The 20871-nt window shown below is 36.0% G+C and overlaps 1 protein-coding gene across 1 annotated transcript in view; it reads left to right on the top strand.

Moving 5' to 3' along the window:
* Positions 1-20871, top strand: part of NALCN (sodium leak channel, non-selective) — a 300278-nt gene that overhangs the window by 19611 nt on the left and 259796 nt on the right. The window contains exons 4-6 of the mRNA XM_019625115.1: positions 12805-12888; positions 14254-14393; positions 14479-14607. Of these exons, the coding sequence (XP_019480660.1) occupies positions 12805-12888; positions 14254-14393; positions 14479-14607 (353 nt within the window). The remainder of the gene's footprint in view (positions 1-12804; positions 12889-14253; positions 14394-14478; positions 14608-20871) is intronic.

Raw genomic sequence — 20871 nt, 5'->3', positions numbered from 1 at the left:
TGACCCATTGGGAAAATGAGTCTTTTGTCTTGTAGCATGTTCTGCATTCTGTAGCTGGCTGACTGCTTCCTGGCAGTGCCATTCAATAGTTTCTATACAGTTCATATTCTCTGGACCATTTTGACTGTTGACCAGCAATATACACAGGTGCCTCTTTTTGCACGTGGTCACCCCAAAATAGGTTGTCAAACTTTGGGATATTTGCCAGTCTGCAGGTGGGAAATGGTAACTCAGTGCAGGTTTAATTTGCATTTCCCTTTTGAGAGTGAGGTTGAGCCTGATTTTATATAAGCCTATAAAGTCCATTTTCAAGTTGAATTTATTACTTTTTTTTCATTTAAATTTTTGGTAAATATTAGCCCTTTGTGATGTAAGTTGCAATTGCTTTTCTCTGTTATTGTCTTTGGCTTTGCTCCTGGTTATTCATCCCTCACACAAGTCTTCTATCCCAAATCATGGGCAGTGTTTCCATTTTATCAAGGCTGCTCTTGTGTCTTAGGAAGTGTTTTATAGTTTTCTTCATATAGATATTGCTCATGTTTTGTTATATTTGTTCTTTTATATTTTATTTGATCCTTTTGCTATCAGTAATGGGGTCTTATTTATTATATTTTGTAACATTGTTCCTCTAAGTGAAAGCTGGCTTCGGTCCTTTGTCACCAGTTCACTACTCTACCCAATTAGGATTCTGCCCCAGGAGTTTTTCTTTAATTCCCGTGGGTCTCCAATAAAAGTGTACCTTTTTATTAGGTATATTTTGGAGATTAGGGTGTTCCATTACCTCTTATCTTCCTGTAGCCCCTTGGTGGACTTCGTTGTTGTTGTTTTGTTTGTTTGTTTTTTCCTTCTTTTGTTTTGCATTCACCCACAATTTGTAGCCTATTGCATTACATTTCTACAAATTTTTCTAGTTTACCTTAGGTTTACTCTTTCAGGGTTCCACTCAGTATTTCACTAGTATTTGTTAGTAATGTCTGAGCTGTGGAATTCTTGGATCTCCCAGAACTTCTCTACACGTCTTCCCTCTGCAACCTCCCCAAGCTGCAGTCTTGAGTATTTTTTTCCTATGCTACCCCACTTGTTTTGTTTTCTTAGGAAATTTGGGAAATTCAAAAATTACCATCATGATCTGACCCAAATGGAAGTCAGTTGTTTAACCTTTATAGTTTTTTTAGTGTATGCTTTGTGTTAGACACATCTGCCTTACTATATGAAAACTGCTAAAAATGAGCTGACCCAGTTAAAAAGTGACAATGTTAACAATAGTCAGGGTTTTTAATACCTGGTGAAATAAACACATCCAAACCCTGAATGTCTTTTTTTTTTTTTCTTAAGGAAGTTTTGGAAGGTTTTCCAGGTTCATTGAGCAAATGAGGGGCTGGAAGTAAACCTTAAAAAATACATCCAGGGAACTCTGCACTCAGGAGAGCAATAACCTCAGCATAGGTCACACTTGGGAACAGTCTGGTCCACACATTTCTGCTGCTGACCCTGTGAGCCTGGAATCCAGGCTCTCTCTGTCTGTTTCCTTAGAAGTCAATGTTCAAAATTCTAAGAGTGAATATCTGATTGGCCACATTATGAGGATATAGAGGAGAGGTCATGTAGGGAAGAGGAGGGTGCAATTTGATGCCCTCGATAGAAGAGATGAAGGACAGGAATGAGGTTGGAAGCTCATCTACAGATACAGTCATTAATCTCTCTAATAGTGCTCTGAAAGAGTTCGTTACTGCCTGACTTCCCTCCTTTGATTTCATTGTCATAGTGGGCTTTAAAGAAATAAATGTGAAAGAGCCCATAGTACTATGGAGTTTGTATCAGTTTCCTACTTTTGCAGTAACAAATGACTACAACTTAGGTAGCTTAAAACAATACACATGTATTGTCTCACAGTTTTGGAGGAGGCCACAAGTCCAAAATCAAGGTGTCAGGAGGCCATGATCTCTCTGAAGATTCTAGGAAAAAGCCCATCCTTGCCTCTTCCTAGTTTTTGGTGGCTCCCAAATCCTTGGAATTCCTTTGCTTATCCATGCATTACTCAAATCTCTGCTCCTGTCTTCATATGGTCTTCTTTTCTTGTGTATCTCTGTGTGTCTTCTCTTCTTGTAGGGACACCAGTCACTGGATTTAGGACCCACCCTAATCCAGTATGACCTCCTCTTAACTAATTACATCTTTGAAAGACCTTATTTTCTAGTAAGGTTACATTCTGAGTTTCTGAATGGACATAGATTTTGGAAGGACACATTCAACTCACTTCACCATTAGTTCCAGCCAGCCACTTGACCAGCTAGCTACTTACTATTGTCAGAATTTCTAAGTAGCTTCAAAAAAGGTTTCCTGAAGTTTGTTGGGTGACTCCAGAAAATTGGGGTAGTAATACAAAGGAAGAAATTCAGTTCAATATAGGACTTTAACTTGAAAGGAATCGTCAAAGCCACCGCAATCCTGATGCAATTACCAATAAACCAGTAAACTCAGAGACTCCCCAAGAGCTTGTCATGAGTACAGTAAGCAGGGGCCCCCAGGAAATGCAGTATGGCAATAAGATGTGATACATACACAACTAGGAAAAGTGTTGGTTCATGGGAACAGTGGGCACCTGCCATGCCTCAACCAATGAATTTCATCATGATTTCAAAATAGTCTGGGTCTTTCACAAGTGGTAGGCCAGTTATTCTAAGCATTAAGCTTAGATATGCCTAGGTTTCAAAAATTGGTAGCTAAACCAGGAAGCCACCTTGGGGGATAGTTGGTCTTTTGAGAGTTGTTAGAGATATATTTTATGCAACTGCGGCTCTACTTTCTGGCACAACCTAGTGTTATTTTGAATTCTTTGATTCCCCAGAGGGTCTTGGGTAACCCCAGCACTTGTGGATATTGGTTTTTCAGGGAGTGGTAATCTCTGAATGTTCTGGGTGGAGCACTTTGGAATTGAAATACCACGTGTTGACTTCTTTGAGGTTCCAAATTGAATGAAAAGAGGCATGACATTTTCCTAGAATAAAAGTTTTGTTACGTTATTTAATAAATTAAGACCTGGATTTCACATCATGAAAATGACAGTAGGCATTTGCTTTAATTGTCGCAATCAATGATAAAAAGAGCAGAGGCAGACTTGATACATAAATATTCATTCCAAGTGAACAGAGCACCGAATGAACAGAGGTTTTAATAGTTTAAATATTAGAAGTCAAAGTAATTGTTAAAAAGAAAAAAGCTTGATGTAGTACCAGGTTGTTTGCAAACTGCTATAAATGAGCCATTTTCAATATTTTCTGGCATTCACCAACATTTGAATGAGTTATTTACTAAAAGCAAATTTTGTTTTATTTTCAATCTGTAAGAATTGAAAATTAGTATCAGGTATGATTTTTCTGTGTTTCAGTCAGGTATGATTGAATTAAACACAGGGTAATGCAGATTTTTAACAAGATTGTATTGCTGATTATATTGCTAACATTATCTTGAAGTAATCAGCACAGCTCCATATCTCATTGAAACTGGTATTCAGTGTTTAAAAGCTAGCTGAAATTTTGGTTAAGTATGGTTAAATATGAGGTCCTAAACCCGCTCCATATGCATCATCTCACTGAATTTTCACCATTATGGCTTTTGCAAAAGAGCCATATCTTTATCGATACCATTTCTGTACCACATACTTCTGCAAATATGCATGTGAGACACAGATTCAGAGTAAATTTGACTTGAGATTACATGCTTGTATTTAAAAGTTAACTTACTTTCCCAAAAGTGGGGTAGCTGGATAATAAAGTAGTTCTATTTTTAATATTTTAGGCAGCTCCATACAGTTTTCCATAGCAGCTGCACCAATTTATATTCTCACCAACTGTGCACAAGGGTTCGCATCCTTGCCAATGTTTGTTATCTATTGTCTAACAAGTGTAAGATGATACCCCGTCATGGTTTTAATTTTATTTCCCTGATGATTAGTGAAGCTGAGCACCTTTTCATATACTTGTTGGCCATTTATACATTTTCTTTTGAGAAATGTCTAATTGGGTCCTTTGCCCTTTTGAAAATCAGGGTATTTATTGATTTTTTTATATTGAGTTGTACACCTATATTAAATCAAGTTATGAACCTTAAATATATAGAATTTTAATTGGCAATAATACAATAAAGCTGGGGAAAAAACAAACTTTTAATCAGACTTAGTTTTAGCAAAAAAAAATCTGTCACAGCTAATTTATATCTTATTGGCTTTGTATCTCTGTATTTGCAAATTTATTTTGGTTTTACAATTGCATGAGAAATATGTACATACATAGTATTTAAGTTGTATCATAATAAAATACATTTGTCCACTTAGGGGCTCTGTGATAATTTTTTTTTTAGTGGACCTTATGTTACTCAAGTTTGTGTTACTATACTTTTTTCATTTAACCTTACTCTAAATGTTTTAAACCTTTACTAAGCACCTGTCTGCTAAAAAGACATTTTTGAGATATTTCCACACTTTTTTTACCTTAATTCATTTGCGAACAGCACAGAAGTTTTTACATTTCACTCAATTTTTTAGCCTCTATACCCAGAATAATTTGCAAATATGTGTTGTGTTTTTCACTTATAGGACTTAAAGTTTTTTTTCACACATACAGGCACATTATGAATATATAGGTATACACTGTGTCCTATTTTAAGCATCAGGTTACTTGTAATATGTTTCACATCATTTGGAACAGAGCTATATATTTTAGCTGTTCAAATATTAAATGTTTAACATGCACTGATTTTCAACTGCACTATTTTCAAGGAACAGTCATATTTAGTTATTAAGTAATTACAATATGTCATATATCTTTGGTGTGAAAAAGTATGTGTGAGTTGAGATACACATATGTCAGAGATTTGGGGAATGCTGTTCTTTTATTTTTGGAAGAGTGTTTTCCATGCATAAAACTATATTAGTCCATAATCAAATATTTATAGAAGCAAACTGGTATGTTGTTGCCCATCTAGCATACACAACTCTTTAAAATTATACGTAGGCTGGTTTGGCAATGTTATGGTACATCCCAAATTCTTACATAATGCTTAAGGTAATGTGATCTAGTAATACCTACTTTATAAAATTAGCTGCATCAATCAAACCCAGAGCTTTATTTTTTAAGACAAAAGTACTGAAGCTGTGGGTTTCTAGTATTGCCTACCAATTTTATTGACCTAGTGGTTTGACATGTATAATTAAACTATATATAAATTTTAATTTAAGATATTAGATATTTAGGATCAAAGTATAATATAAATATAAGAGAGAGTTGTGTTCTTAAACCCAAGTTCAGTTTCCAGTCATTCTGCAAAAATTCATTGAACACTTAAAAGTGAACTAAGGGCCGGCCAAGTGGCTCAGTTGGTTAAGAGCTCGCTCAAGAGTGTGAGCTCTTGAGCAACAGCGGTTCGATGCCTGGCCCGAGCTGAGCTGCCAACAGGTGGCAGGATGGCTCAGCTAAAAAAAAAGTGAACTAACTCATAACTGCCTTAGGAGAAGGGACAAAACAGAGCAGAGCCCCTGTCCTCAGAAAATGCCTGGCCCGTTTTCTGGAACTGACTGGTAAAGCACACGCAGGCACTTCTCATTTTCTGCATCCAATCTATTCCTGAACATATGTTGAGTAGTATATTTTCAGAAAACAGGAGCCTGTATTCCATTATTTTAAATGGGAAAACTACTAATGCATTGCAGCAATCCCAACCCATATCTCCAAATATCACTAAATCACTCAGATAACTCTCCACCTGCATATTTTTGTATAATAAGCAGCACTTAAACACTCATCCCTCACTTATTTGTACTCATTCAGTTCAGTAGTGGATGTTTTGTATGCACCCAGCCAAAACAGCAACATATGTAAATAAGAAATAATAAATTAAAGTATTATCTACCATATTTCATTGAGTCTATGGGGTCATCAGTTGTAAAATGCAGCATCACTTTACCCGTCTTTAAGAAGGAAATAGTGCTATTAATTACAGTTGGGTTGTAAGATATAAGGTTGTAACTGATGCATCAATTATCAGAAGCATTCTGAATTGAGAAATGTTAAACTCTTTTGGGAGAGGGGAGAGTATGTCTTAAAATTGGTGAAATACGAACAAATGGACTGGGATTGGTAGAGTCAAGCCTTGGGTCCTGTGAAAGGGTAAACATCAGGAGGAGGCTAGGGAAGAGGGAAGTAGTGATGCCCTTAACACTTATCCATTGTTAAGTAGATTAACAATGACAGCGCAGGAGTTAGCCCCAAAGAACAACAAAGCTATTCCTGCATTTTGCACATTATACCTTCTTGCAGGATTAATGGACAACTTAAATGTTTCCACTGGCACATGTACAGATTCATTATAATGGTTTTTCTTGTTACATAGTGATTTGGGGCAAATATTTTTGCAAATATAAATACCTAATATTTATATAGTGAGAATTCAGATAGTGAGAGATAAACCTTTAGTGTTTTGTAAAAGTGCTATAATGGTAGCCTGTAAAAGCTATGTGGGGGAGGGTATACAAAACAGAATGTAAATTTCTGCTTGGGGATATCATAGAAGCCTTGAAGAAAGAGGAATGTACAGTGATGTTTTGAAGGATGAGTAAATGTGGTCTGTAACACAGGCAATGGGGGATGGACGCAAAGGATTTCACAGGGAGAGAAAAGGAATACTCTGAGACAAAGGTGTGGACCAGCCTGGTGCTGTGGGGAGCACTAAGTAGTGAGGGGTCTCAGATGGGCTGTGCAGGGAGCAGAGGAGGGGGGCTCTGTGATGGAGGCCCGGCTGCACCCTGGAGGGCCTTGGACACCCTGCGAGGAGCCCAGACTTCATTCTGTGGTCAGTAGAGATGTGTTTGAATCCAAGGGTGACATGATCTGACTTTTTTTTTTTTTTGAGAAGTTCACTGTGGAGGTAACATGTTTAATGCACTACAAGAGAGACAAATTGAAGCAGACAATCCTTCTGGCAAGAAATGTCTTTAAAAATTTTTGTGAAAGGAATGAATTTGTTTTAAGGATTGGTACCTGCCTATTAATTCCCACTCTCTGATCATTTGTTTCTAATTGCCTCCTCCACTAATTCCCGTTCTGAGAACCATTTTCATTCACCAAACCCTAAGAGGCAAAAATGAACCATTTGGGAGGTGTATGTATGTGTTGTTGCAGTGTGTCCAATGGACTGCAGACTGTAAATGCTTCAGACAATTCTCTGTTGTCTACTTTTCATCTGGCAAGAGACCTAGGTAGAAGTTACATGCATTCTCTGAGCACTATTGAGGTAATAAATAATAATAATGCTAAGCCACAGTGACAGATGGGCCCTCGGAACTCAGAGCCATAAATCATGTGCTCTTGAAACTATACCAGTGCATATTATTTTGTAACTGCAGACTATCCCTATAAATGTCCTCAGGTAAATGTGTTTGGTTTCTCTGCTTGTTAAATACTTGCATCGCAATTTGTGTTACTCTCTTATACTGTATAATTGATTGGCAGTCTCCGAGTGTTTACCTTTATAAAAATTGACAGACAGCTCTTGAATAAACTCATCTCCCCAGCCACCAACACGCTGATTTCTGCCCACAGCTCAAGCACTCTCTGCCCTCCTTTTCCAGTTGTTGCAAGAAACAAATTAAATCCTTTCTTTCACATTTGAAGTGTTAAAATTTCTCAAGTACCTCCAGGCACTCATGTGTGTTAGATTCTGTCTATATATTTTGGAAGCAGGTAAAAAGTACAGTTTATTTGAAAAATTATAACTTGGCACTAATACAAGTAGGGTTTTCAGAGGGTCTGGACATACTTATCAATTGAATTATAGTAACCTTTAACCAGTCATGGTTAAAAGTCTTTGAACATGTAAACTGAAAAAGGGACAATTTGATAACTATTGGGCTGTCGGGAAAGTCATGGCTTTTTTTTATGTTTTTCAATGCAAAAATGCGTCATGACTTTCCCGACGACCCAGTATGTCAGACACAAAAAGTAATCCGAGATGACATTTCAAAGTGCCAGGTTTTAAAGTCTGTATTCTATTTATTAAAAGGTATTTTAGACTTGTGGAGCCTTAGTGGTTATGATACCAATTTAAATTCCATTATATTTACAATTACATTATAATATACAAATTATATAAACCTTGACCCAATTCCTATTTGCATGTTATGTTAGGCTCTGCTTCTTTAGATTATACTAATCCAGGAAATGTCCAAAAGTTGTCTCATAATTTCATATGTGGTCGCTCATGGTCACATATGAGAAAGGCTTAACTTTAAGGTACTACCTTGAAAGGTGTTATGTACATTTTTTTGGTCAAGATTCAAAGACTCCCTTCTTTGAAGGAACAACATTAGGCATTTCCGTGAATGAATGAATGAATGGTTGCCTTCATAAAGCATATGAATTGACTTCTTACTGTATGCATTGTAATGTATAAAAACACTGTAAAACAGGGTTCATGGGCGTATCTTATCATTCATTTAATATCTACTGTATGTCACACATGGTGCTAGGTACTGGGAAGACACCCCCCCATCAAAAAAAAAACTGCCTAGTTTAAAGGTGCGAATCATTTTCAGAACAGATTAAAAAATTTACGATAGGGAATAGACTTTTTTTTTAATGCAACACCAGAAAATACGTTTAGAGAACATTTAAGAAAGAAACCCAAACTTCATAATTACATCTGATAAATTGGAGGCACTAAAATATAAATTCATTAAACCACCAGATAGGGATTACAAAGGACTCTTCTATAAATTACACAATATAAATATTATGTATATACTTGAGCTGAGTTGCCAGTTGCATGATGTGTGAGTTGAAGCATTGATCAGAGTAGGTGTGGTCAGATTGTAGTCTAGAGGAAAAAGTTGGCACAGACGGGAGAATTTTTTAGGAAGACAGAACACTGATGCTAAAGAGCAAAAGATTAAAAAAAAAAATGATGGGAAAAATCTGAGTATTACTGATCTTTGTATTCCTGGTTACTATAAATAACATGCTACAGATGGCAAGAACCCATTCTCTTCCATGGCTGATATATATATAATCACGAACTCTTTATCCATTCATCCATTAACCTTGTGTGGTTGTGTGTGCCCTCCTGTTGTAGTTGAGTCTTGGTTGCTGTTTGCATGACAATGGAAGGGATTGACTCTCAGGCTGATTGGTCGTGAGGACTGGTCATGACTACAGTGGAGGAGCTGCGGTGCGGGGGCTGGCCCTACAGATCAGGGTTTGCTTTAGCTGGGTTCTGGTTCCTGCCCAGTCTTCCCTTTGGGTGTGTCATCCTTGGAGGCGGCCGGGTGATGCTCTAGCCCAGTCTGAAGCTGGCCACTGGGGACTCCAAACCTGGGGACTCCTGGGAGGGGGGACTCGCCACAGGCCAAGTTCAGTCGCCATCTGTGCACTGTCCAGGACCAACTGGCTTGAGCCACAAAGCAATCCAGAGATTATCGCCACCTGTGCTGTGCCTGGAGGTGACTTGAGAGGCCAAGCTGCAAACCAAGGCTGGCTGTTGCTAGTACAGGGCTTGGAGCTGCTCAGCCAGAGGTGTAGGACATGCCAAAGCCAGGTGATGCTTGTTTGGGTTTTGTGAACCTTGGATGGTTTTAAGAAAGTCCACAGTATTAGCCAAGTCAGGCCATTTATACCAAAAAGCCACTGGAAGGGGCTTGGCTATGCCCAATTGTTGGATGGGGCGTGGCCTCAGGGAATCAGTAGGGTGGGGCATATGAATGGTGATAGCCAATTTGCTGGAGACTCAGATATCACGTCTGCATGCGTGTGTCTGCACGCAGGGAGTGGGAGGGCTCAACAAAGAAACAATGTCTTCCACCAGCTTCTCCATCCAGGAGAAAGCTGCCTCTTCAGCCCTCACCTTGAAGGTAAGCACTTCAGTGTCTCCTTGTATTTCCCTGGCACGTTTCCAGCTGCTGCCCCAGCAGTGGAACTTAGAGCGAGTGAGTCAGTCAGTGAATAAGTTTGTGTGCAAGCCCCTTAAGAGGAACACCTAGGACTGCAGCCACCTTCTGTCTCACTTAGCCACAATCTCTGCTGGCTTTGACAGGCAGAAGTTAAGGGGAATTTCTCTCCCTGGCACTAGAATCCTGGGCTGGGAGCCTGGTGTGGGGCCCCTTATTCTTCTGGGGGGATCTCCACTGCTGAGGTATCCCTACCAATATTTAATGGTCAGAAGCAGGTGTGAGATCAGCCTGTTCAGTGTCTCTGCCCCTTCTATTAGTCTCAGGTGGCTTCTGTATGTCTGTGATTGTAGGGCTTTGGTTCAGCTATACTTCAAGCGATTCTCAATAATGGTGGTTCTTGGTTTAGTTGTAATTGATCTGGTCCTGAGAGGAGGTGAGCACCTGCTTTGCCATCGTGACTGGAAATTCCCACTTTTTAAATTTTAAATAATCGTTAATATAATGAAAGCTCTCATCCTGTATCATATTCAATATAATTTGTTACTAAAGCAAATTATGAGCATTAAAAAGAGGTTAATTATAGTGATACTAAATGAGTATAACAATTTTTAATGACAAAAAAGAAATGAAATAATAATGCTGTTGTTTTCCCATATAAACTCATGCTATTTGGATGCCTGTGCACCCAATGATCTATAATTGTTCTTTTTCCTGCCCAATGTTTACTTTTAATTGTTCCTGTTTTAAAATTGTTCTCTGCTGAGTCCCATAAAATTTCAGTTTTCATTTTTTTATTTTCTTGTATTTTTTAAACAATTGCAATCTATGCCTAATTCTTAAAATAAAGATCAAGTGATATCTCCCTTTTTTGCCTAACATATAAGTAAAGAACACATTTGTATAATAAAAGTCAATTTTAAAATATGCACTTTTATTTTTCTGTATAACACTTACAACATATAATATACTATATATTTCGCATTAAAAAAATTAACTGAGAATATAGGCTACCTAAGGACAGGGGTTCTCGTTTTGTTCACTCCTGTATCACTAGTACCTTGATCACTGTCTAGACTAGAGTGTAGAGATGTTCTGTGTATCGAGTGAATGAATGAATGAGTGAATGAACAAATAAACAGATTTCTTTAATGTATTAAGCAACTCAAGGGAAACTTCAAAGTACAACTTTAAATAATTTGTATTCCGTTATTCTTTCAATGTCAATCAAAATTTGACTCAGAGAAAATTCAATTTTATATTGATAATATCGTCTATTTAGAATGTAATTAATTTGTATGTTCACTTAATTGTGTAATATACAAGGCAAATACTATGTTTGTAAAAGATGCTTCATGAGGTTTTGAAAACAGCTGTACTATTCTTAAATTATTTATTCTATATATAATCTGTGTGCATGTGTATATACCAGCAGCACCCTGAGATACAGTTTCTTCACCAGGTTTAAATCATCATATAATAATCATAGCACTTAATTTAATAGGGTCATTGTCCTCCAAGTTACCCAGACCCCAAGCCTCAGAGTTTGCTTACATATCTCTTTTGTGAGTCTTCTCAAATACACACCAAGTTTGGTTAATTCTGTTGCCACTGATAAAATTATTTGTGCATTCATTTGAGAACTAGCATTGTTTTCTTTAAATTCTCCATAGAATTCATCTTTCTGTCTTTCCCATCATGTTTTTAGCTTTATTATAAGTTATTTTGCCTTATGTATTAGTCGGGTATGTACATCTCTGTTTTTCTACACAAAATTGGTGTGTGTGTGTGTGTGTGTGTGTGTTTTGCTGGGCATTTACATCCTCTTATGTAAAGTAGGTGTTTACCCAGTACCCAGTACTAAGTTGAGTTTATACTTCATATCTGGGTCAGATAACTTTCATTAGTGGTTTATAATACCATTAGTTTTGAAAACAAAAATTGTTTCTGGGAACTTCTCAAGAACACTTTCTGATAATCTATTTGTTACTAAGCCTGGGAGGTCCTGGAAATTATTTTATTTTCCTAATATCCTGCAACATATTTTACCACTTTATTTTAAATCTTGGCATATGTTCCTTTTTTAATTTTCTTAGCAGGTTCACTCAGAGCTGGTAATGATAGATGTGACTGAATTCAGAATTGTTTCATATATTACTACAGAACTGGTGACTTAAAGGGGCAGTTCTAAGAAAGCAAAAGCCTTTCTACTTAAGGTTTTCAATTCAAACTTAATGGAGTTTTCTGTTTTGCTGTTCTAATGGAAAAATATTCTAAAATTGCCGTTTTATAAAAATATACATTCTAAAAGCAGTGTAGATTCACTATTAAAAAATGAAAATAGTATGTCTTCTTTATCTTTCTTTTACTTATATAGTCCCAATTAAAGTTTAAATCAATATTTTTTTTTTAAATGAAGGCAAGTTTCTGCTTCACTTTTAATTTAGCTTGAGATGAATTCCTGAGTAATTTCCCACAGGTTTAAAGGCCTTCGCACTGACCACTGTCTGCTTTTGGTTCTTGTGAGAAGACAGTCAGTTTAGGACCTAAGCTGCTTATTGAGTAGGATGGCCTCTGGTTTCTTAAGTGGTAGAATCTGTGTGACTAAGAGAAAAAATAGTGATATTTCCCCTTTGCATGAATTTAAAATTTCACATGCAAAGTTTTGCAGTTATTTATGTTTTGTAAATGATTTTCCTCATATATCATGCCATTTAAAGTGCTAAAAGTATTTCTTTTGAAAGTCTGTTTAATTGTGATACAAAAATTGTGGATAGCTTTTACCGAATTAACACTTGACTATTCCCCCCAAAGATATTTTTTGAAATTATTCATTTTGCCTGATAATGCCATGTGCAATTTCTTTTTAGGGAGATAGTTCCTATGTGAAAGATCGCTGGTGTGTTTTTGATGGATTTATGGTCTTTTGCCTTTGGGTTTCATTGGTGTTGCAGGTAATTAAAAACTTTTAAATTATAAGGGAGTATTTTCCAAAATGGGGATTATTTTGCATTGAAAATCTAAATAGAAATATTAAAGAATATCGGTATATATAAAATGTTATTGCATAATTCTCTACATCCTGTTATTTTAAATGTTTATTAATAAACAAGTGTAACATTTTAACCATTGTCATTCACATTTGTGAATTATTTCTCAATCAGAAATAAAAATCAATATGATAGGAAATTGTTTCTTGTTGAACAGATATAAAAAATATATTCATTGAAGTAAATGTAAGAACATTGGGTGAGATTTCTGTATTTATAGAATAAAAATATTGAATTTAAAAATGAAAGTTCCAGTCTTTTATGTCACTGAACCCTTACTAAAAAGAGCTAAAAATACATAGAGATATATTGAGATACATATTTGTCAACATAAAATACTATATTGCAAATAGAAAATACCTTTCTATGAGAAATGGGGAATGTGTATTAAAAAGGTGTAAAGGGGGAATTTCATTGGAAAATGGTAGAATGCATTCCTATGCATTCAGTCAGGTAATTTTGCATTTAATTCAACTAAAGTTACTATATTATTCATTTAGAAATTCAGAATAAAAAAATTTACGCTCCATCCTACAAACTCACGATAGAGGTTATTTTTTGTTTGTTTGGTTTTTTTTGTTTTTTAGCTGAGCCATCCTGCCACCTGTTGGCTGCTCAGCAGCTGCTCAGCTTGGGCCAGGACTCGAACCTCTGTTGCTCAGAGCTCAAACTCGAGCGAGCTCTTAACCAACTGAGCCACTCAGCCGGCCTAGGATAGAGCTTATTGATAAGCTATCTTTATTTTGATTAAGCTCACCTCTCCAACAGTCTAATTTATCCTGCATATTAATGTGTCCTTTTGCATTTAATAAGTATTGTATGGTTGACAAACATTTTCTAATTATTGTTTTGCCTCATAGTAAATGGTACAATTCTATTTTCATGTTTTTTCATATTTTAACCCTTTCTCCATTACTTCATTTTTTGATATTCAAAAAGTTCCACCAAAGAACATCATTAGTGAGGACAACTTAGCACACTTATTGTGTATTTTAAGTTGACACTTGTTTCTCTAATAAAAACTGTGCCTTGATGAATTATACAGGAAATGAACAATATTAATGGCACTTTCATTAGTTTATGTATTTGTTTCTCTTAAGAGAGCTCTGACTTCAAAATATACTCAAAAGAAGGTTGATTTCAGTAGAAAATGATGTAGGGCAAAGTTCAGAGTGCAGAATGCACTTCCTGAAGCTATCTGTATGTACCATGACTACAAGCAATGCTAAGGGCAAGTCTAAACTTGTTTACTCACCTCTAAATTTATAGGTATTTGAAATTGCTGATATCGTTGATCAGATGTCACCTTGGGGCATGTTGCGGATCCCAAGGCCACTAATTATGATCCGAGCATTCCGAATTTATTTCCGATTTGAACTTCCAAGGACCAGAATTACAAATATTTTAAAGTAAGCACTGCTTTTACATATGTTAAGGGGGAAAGTTTATGACTTTTTTAAAGTTTTACTTATGTTACCTATTTTTTTCCCCTAGGCGATCAGGAGAACAAATATGGAGTGTTTCAATTTTCCTACTTTTCTTTCTACTTCTTTATGGAATTTTAGGAGTACAGATGTTTGGAACATTTACCTATCACTGTGTAGTAAATGATACGAAGCCAGGGTAAGTTTATTCACTAATTGCATTTTAATCTAGGTGATTAACAGAATGTTTCTGCAATTCTCATGAGAAAAATCTCTGTGTCTAATTTTTTTGTAAAGTATTTATGTACGTTCTGTTCCATATTCTCTGCTCTGTCAAAATTGTTTTGTCCAATTCTTTTAAGAGAAGTATTCAAGAAAACCCAGACTGAAAAATGTAACCCTGTGGAAAATTAGATTAAGCAAATTCAAAGTGTTCACTTAGAAATTTTCCTCAGAATGGCAGAATGGAGAGTGTGCTAACTTAATACCATCAGAGTAAAATAAGATGAGAATGGAAAATGGCATAACTACTTCTAAAAACAATTGGACAGATTCTTGAAAAGTTCAACAGATCCTACCATATATCCCATTCATTCAAGGTATTCAACCAAGAGAAATGAACACATGTCCATATAAAGACGTATACATAGTGACTTTATTTGCAGTAGCCCAAAACAGAATAACCAAAATTTCTGTCAATAGGTAAATGTATCAACAAATTGTGGTATATCCATATAGTGAATACTATTTAACAGTAAGAAAGTATGAGATATTAATATAAACAATATCTTGGATGAATCTCAAAATAATTATTCTAACTGAGTGAAGCCAGATGAAAAAGATTTCATGTTATAATGATTCCAATTATATAAAATTCTAGAAAATGCAATCTTATCGATAATAACAGAAAGGAAATCAGTGGTTGCCTGCAGATAAGGGTTGGGGTAGGAATAAGGGATTACCGAAGGGCACAAGGAAACCTTTCGGGTTGATTGATATGTTCATTATCTTGATTGTGGTTCTGTACATACATTATAATTTATCAAACTGTACTTTTTAATGTGTGCAGTTTATTGCATGTTAAGCATACCTTCCTAAAACTGTTTAGAAATGCTTAGGTGTAAAGTAGAAATCTAATTTTCTTTATTTGGTTGGTCATTTGTCCTGGTACCACTTATCGTGTGCTATTACCCTCTGAACTTGATGCTACTTTCTCATTTACCAATATTTGTATCTGTACCTGTGGTCTCTACTGTGCTTGATTGATCTATTTGACTGTCCCTTTGCCAATATCACACTCTGGAACGCATGTAAGTTATGCATTTGGTCACCATTTCCAGTCCGCAGCCTTACACAGGCCCAGGACGCTGTCTTCTGTCTCATGTGCCATTAAAACCCAGGGCTCTTGGATACTGAATAATTAGCCCCCATTCGTACCACTGTTTTGTCAACTCATGTACTTCCCTCTCCCCAGCTTTTAGGTCCCTCATAGGTTTTGACATTTTGGGATGTGTTTTTCTTTCTTGCGAGCCTAGATAGGCATTTACAAATGTTATTGTTTATCCAGCAGCTCTAGTTGTTTGCAGTGGAAGGAGTGGAATGTAATGTAGCCCCTCTTGCCAGAACTAGCACGCTGGCACTCATAGCTATTTTCTCCCCTCTGTTTTCCTCACGACACTGGGAGGTCTATGAGGACACATATGGGAAAGAGTGGAGAATGTTCACCTCCTTATCTCCAGGGCCTACTATCCTAGCGCAGAGGAAGTACTTAGTACCTATTTCTGGAAGGCATGGTTGGAGATGTATTATTATCTTTAGACAGATAATAGCATTATGACACATTGATAAGGAAGAAGACATTTATAAAAAGTAACAGAAAGAAAGGCAACTTGCTAAAAGGACAAGGGAGAAATAGTTAAAATATGGAAAAACAATATTAAAATTGCAAGAAAGCAGTGGATTGGTACAAACACAGGGCAGGAAAGTTGAAGGAAGTGGTGAGTAAGGGAGTTGACAGTGTGGGTGACAGAAGAGACAAATGCATGAAGGAAACCTGTAGGCAGGGTTTTTTGTTTTTTTTAAGTGTAGGTAGGCTGTAGAATATGTCTAGATTTTTCCATGAATGAATATGAAGATGGAAAAAGATGTTATGTGGGTGGGAGACAATAGATAATAGAGGTGAAGAACAGAGTTCCTGGGTAAAAGACAACTGTGTCATAGGCTGGTTTAAAGTTACCATTTTATAAAAAACCAATGGAATACGAGGATTCTAAAGCTTGTTAACACAACTACAAGATCAGAAATCATGCTGGCAAGCTACACTTTGACACATAACATATAATACAAATTGGGAAGACTCGTCTGCATACCTTCTGAACCCACGGCCCTTGAATCACTTCAGTAAGTCCTCTTCACCAGCTCCATACTGTGCTCAGTACGAAGAAATAAAAGTCCTTGAAAAAAATTTTAAAAGACCTCTTATGTTCTGAACATTAGCTCCAGCTCATTACTTTATCCTAAAAACTGCAGTTTACTTTGAAAATTTTCATAAATGTTAGCTGAAATTTTAGACTTAACAGTTATAGGGGGATGACTGCATTTTCTTTCTCATATTTGTAAAATCTGCCCAATAGCATTATATACATACATGTGTATCTTCTCTTTGTGTGATTCTTAATTTACTATTTGAGAAGAAAAGGCATAACTAGCCACATGATAGTAATGTTGCTCATAAAAACAATTTTTGTAAGTTTGATGATTTTTTTCAAGACCAGTCATTTATACCATTTTCTTTGAATTTTTAGTTCAATATTAACTTAGTTTTGAAGTCCTACTCATAAGCAGTCATTGTTGATGCCATTTTACTATTATTTCCGGCTCAGATATTAATTTACCTTATTTTTTATAGACTCGAAAAAAGTCTAAAGTCAAAACAAAACACATAAAAATCCCGATTAAAAATTTTTCCAACTTTTTTGGGTTTTCGGTGTTGCTTCTTAACTAGGAAGTTCTCATAAATGTCTCTGAGTCAGATGTTAAGCTACAGTACTGGTGATTCTGTTTCCAGCAGTCCGTGTTGCCAGTGCTGTCGTGACCTCATTTCTCTTAGTTGTTGTCTTTTAATGACGGTGCCAATTTCTGCTTAATTGATTTGCATGAACTATACCCTCATAATGGGAGAATTTTGAAGCAGAAATGTGTCTGTTTGGAAACCTGTCTATCCTGAGTTTCATGGCTGACCTCTGGAATTGATTATGTTTAATCTGTGAGGCAAACGGTATAAATTAAAAAACAAAACAAAAAACCCTCAATACATGCAGTTTTGCTTTTAAATGGAGCATATTTCTTTTAAGGCAGATAGAAGAGAATCTTAGCATTACTAGTAAATAGCATTACTAGTAAAGCTTTAGGTTCTTCTCCAATAATGAATGGTGACCGAAGGCAATTATGGAACAAGTAATAAGATTTGACAAAGCAAAACAATTCATAAGCTACAGCTGAGAAGAGCAATGGCCCATGCTAGAAACAGGTGTGGCAAAATGCCAACTGTGATGGCAAAAGTCTCCCTGAAGCTAAAAGACGAATGTGTAAAATGAGCTGATAGGTGAAACAGAAAAGATGAAGACTTACTTGACACCTTATTATCGTTCCTGAGAAAGGAGAGAAATTTATTCATGGCTTAGTATCAAATAATAAAATCTTATTCCCAAGAGTGAGATAATGAGAAAAACTTGAAGGTAAGTAAATGTTTACTACACAAAAGTATATAATATATTTTTAAAAGTATATAGTATAGTTTTATATGACACTTTTTAGTATAGTATATATATAAAGGTTTATAGTACAAGGGTCGGCAAACTTTTGAAACGGAACATACCCAAAGAGCTGCCCTGGCTTGCGAGCTGCAGTTTGCCGACCCCTGGTTTAGTCTATAGATGCAGGATTCAACTAGGAGTTCCAGTAAATATTTGTGATGTCTGGACCATTTGTTTTAAGACCCAGAAATATAGGAGCACACATCACAGATGCCCAGGACAACCCTGGTGCATCCCTGTTGCTTCAGAATAATTACTGATAGGTTCCTTTTGCATCTCAGGAGAGTCTCAGTATGGACAAAACATTCTATGGTTACCCGCCCAGGAGCAAATATGAAGTTGGATTTTGGGCAGCTTTTTTACTGGTTCAAATAAAATATAAGTTTATTCTTTAGGATACTTGGAAAATAAGTGAATTATTGTCTTATAAATTATGTTCACAAAATAATGAGGGTTTTTTTAATGGAAATGTCAGAAGAATTAAAAATAGAAACATAGTGGAGCTTAGACTATTAACTTTTAATTTCTGTGGACTTTATCAAGAAAGAATTTTGTAGACTATGTAAAATCTTAAGTTCCTCAAATTCACACAAAGGTCTGTGAAATATTGATTCATATTTAAACTTCCTTTGAAAGGATGAAGAGCAACTGCTACATTTAACCTACAGGATTCAGATAGAGATGTCTGAACATGTTTGAATAAATGCATATTAGAAGCATCTTAGATATTTAAATATGAAATGATAATGCTCTGATGATGCATGTAGGTTTCTAATTAAATTAATAGCTGCATTTGTGGAGCACCTATTATATCTCAGATATTTTGCTTATATAACTAATTGTTAGAACACTCTGAAGTGAATTATTTCCCTCATTTTGCAGATGAAGACACAGTCCCAAAGAGGTTAAATAATTCGTCCACATGCTAAGTCAGAGGCATAGATTTCAACTCAAATCTAATTTCCGAGCCCATGCGTGTTCCACTATTTGAGAAACGTCTGTATTATAATCCCACATTCATAAGCCTATATACACATACAGATCCACATGTATATACATAACACTTTGTAATATGTATCATTGAGAAAAATTAATGTCTGTATTACATCTGGTTTCTATCTTTATGTAGATGCTATGGTCCAGGAGATTCTATCTCATCTGAATCTAAAGAATAATGATTCGTAATATATTTGTAGTTTAAAATGGCTGTGCACATCCGTGTCAAAGATGTGGGCCACTTGAGCCACCGGTTAAATTCACTTTCAATATGATAATTTAAAAAAATTAAATATAAGAAAATATTTCAGAATAAATCAGATTCCCATGTGAAAATTAATACCAGCATGAATTCCATCAGAATAGCAAAACTATTTGCTGGAGTCATTAGTATAAAAATAGAAAATCCTATCTTTACTATAAAAAAAGAAAATCCTACAGTTTAAAAAAGAGTCTAAAAGAAAACGAGTGATTTCTTTTAATCAATTACAATGTAGCGGTTCTTTTGATCTTATGTTTACTTCCCCCAAAAAAGAATAATAATTGCAGGTTATAAGACTTATTATTAGTGATAAATAATCTTTATTGAACAATTTATATCAGTTATTTTCTTATTTAATGCTCATAATAACCTGATAAGTTACGCTCTATTTTTGCACTCTGTACTGCAGCCAAGGAAACTGATGCTCAGTACAGTTAAATAAGATGTCTAAGATGAAACAGCTCATAAGTGGCAGAAGCAGGTTTAAGCCCTGTTCTCTCTGACACCAGTTTCTATGCTTGGAAATATTCAATTGTAATTTGGTCAAAACATGTAAAATTATCATCAAGTACATATTCAAAATATTTTAATGAAATGTTCAGTTTCCCTTCAGTTACAAGGAACATGTGCTTAAGAGACAAGTTCTAAATGTGGCGAATGAGTACATGGTCAAGAATGAGTAAGGACTGAATTCTGAGATGATGTACTGGCGCTTCTGAACATACCATATGAATGTGACATGAGGAGCCCTGCCAATTCAGCCCCTCACAGTAGTGTTTACTTTAGTTGCCTCTACGGAAGTCATATGTGGTATCATTTTGATATCTTAGGTTCCCCCAGAGCAGCCTGATTCCTGCCCCTGCCCTCCCCCCAGAAGCCTTAGTGACATGGAATGAGGATAGCAGCACTAGCAGCACATTTTGGGGATTCTATCCTAGGATGAGATCTCTTTGCTAAAGAAAATCACCTGGGGCATTTGGTAAAAATGCGACTCCAAGCCCCATCTGTGGATTTGTCTTTATAGGGCTGGGTTGTCAGAATTGACCAGGTTAGTAATCAATGATTTAAAACCTTAGTCTTACATTAAAACTCCTAAAGATATATTACAGAGGAGAGCACAATATCTGCATGGCTTTTTAAAAGATGAATCTTGAGTCTTCAAAGAAATAAATGTTTAGCTGGCTGCTGTGGCCACACCTGTGGGTTTCCGCTTCCTTTAAGGCCATTTCTCTAGAAGTGTCTAAGTACCGGAGGTAGTTAAGAGCCTCTTGTCATTCTTGCAAAGAAGCAGGTTATCCATGTGTTCTGGGAACTGCAGGGCAATCATCGCAATTTTGTTGATTCAGTGACTCACGTATTTTTTATGTCTAGTGATTTGATTGGGCAAGTG

The sequence above is a fragment of the Hipposideros armiger genome, unplaced genomic scaffold (genome assembly GCF_001890085.2).
Source record: "Hipposideros armiger isolate ML-2016 unplaced genomic scaffold, ASM189008v1 scaffold_615, whole genome shotgun sequence".
Classification (NCBI taxonomy): Eukaryota; Metazoa; Chordata; class Mammalia; order Chiroptera; family Hipposideridae; genus Hipposideros; species Hipposideros armiger.
Note: the sequence above shows the minus strand (reverse complement) of the source record. Positions and strands in the feature narration are given on the sequence as shown.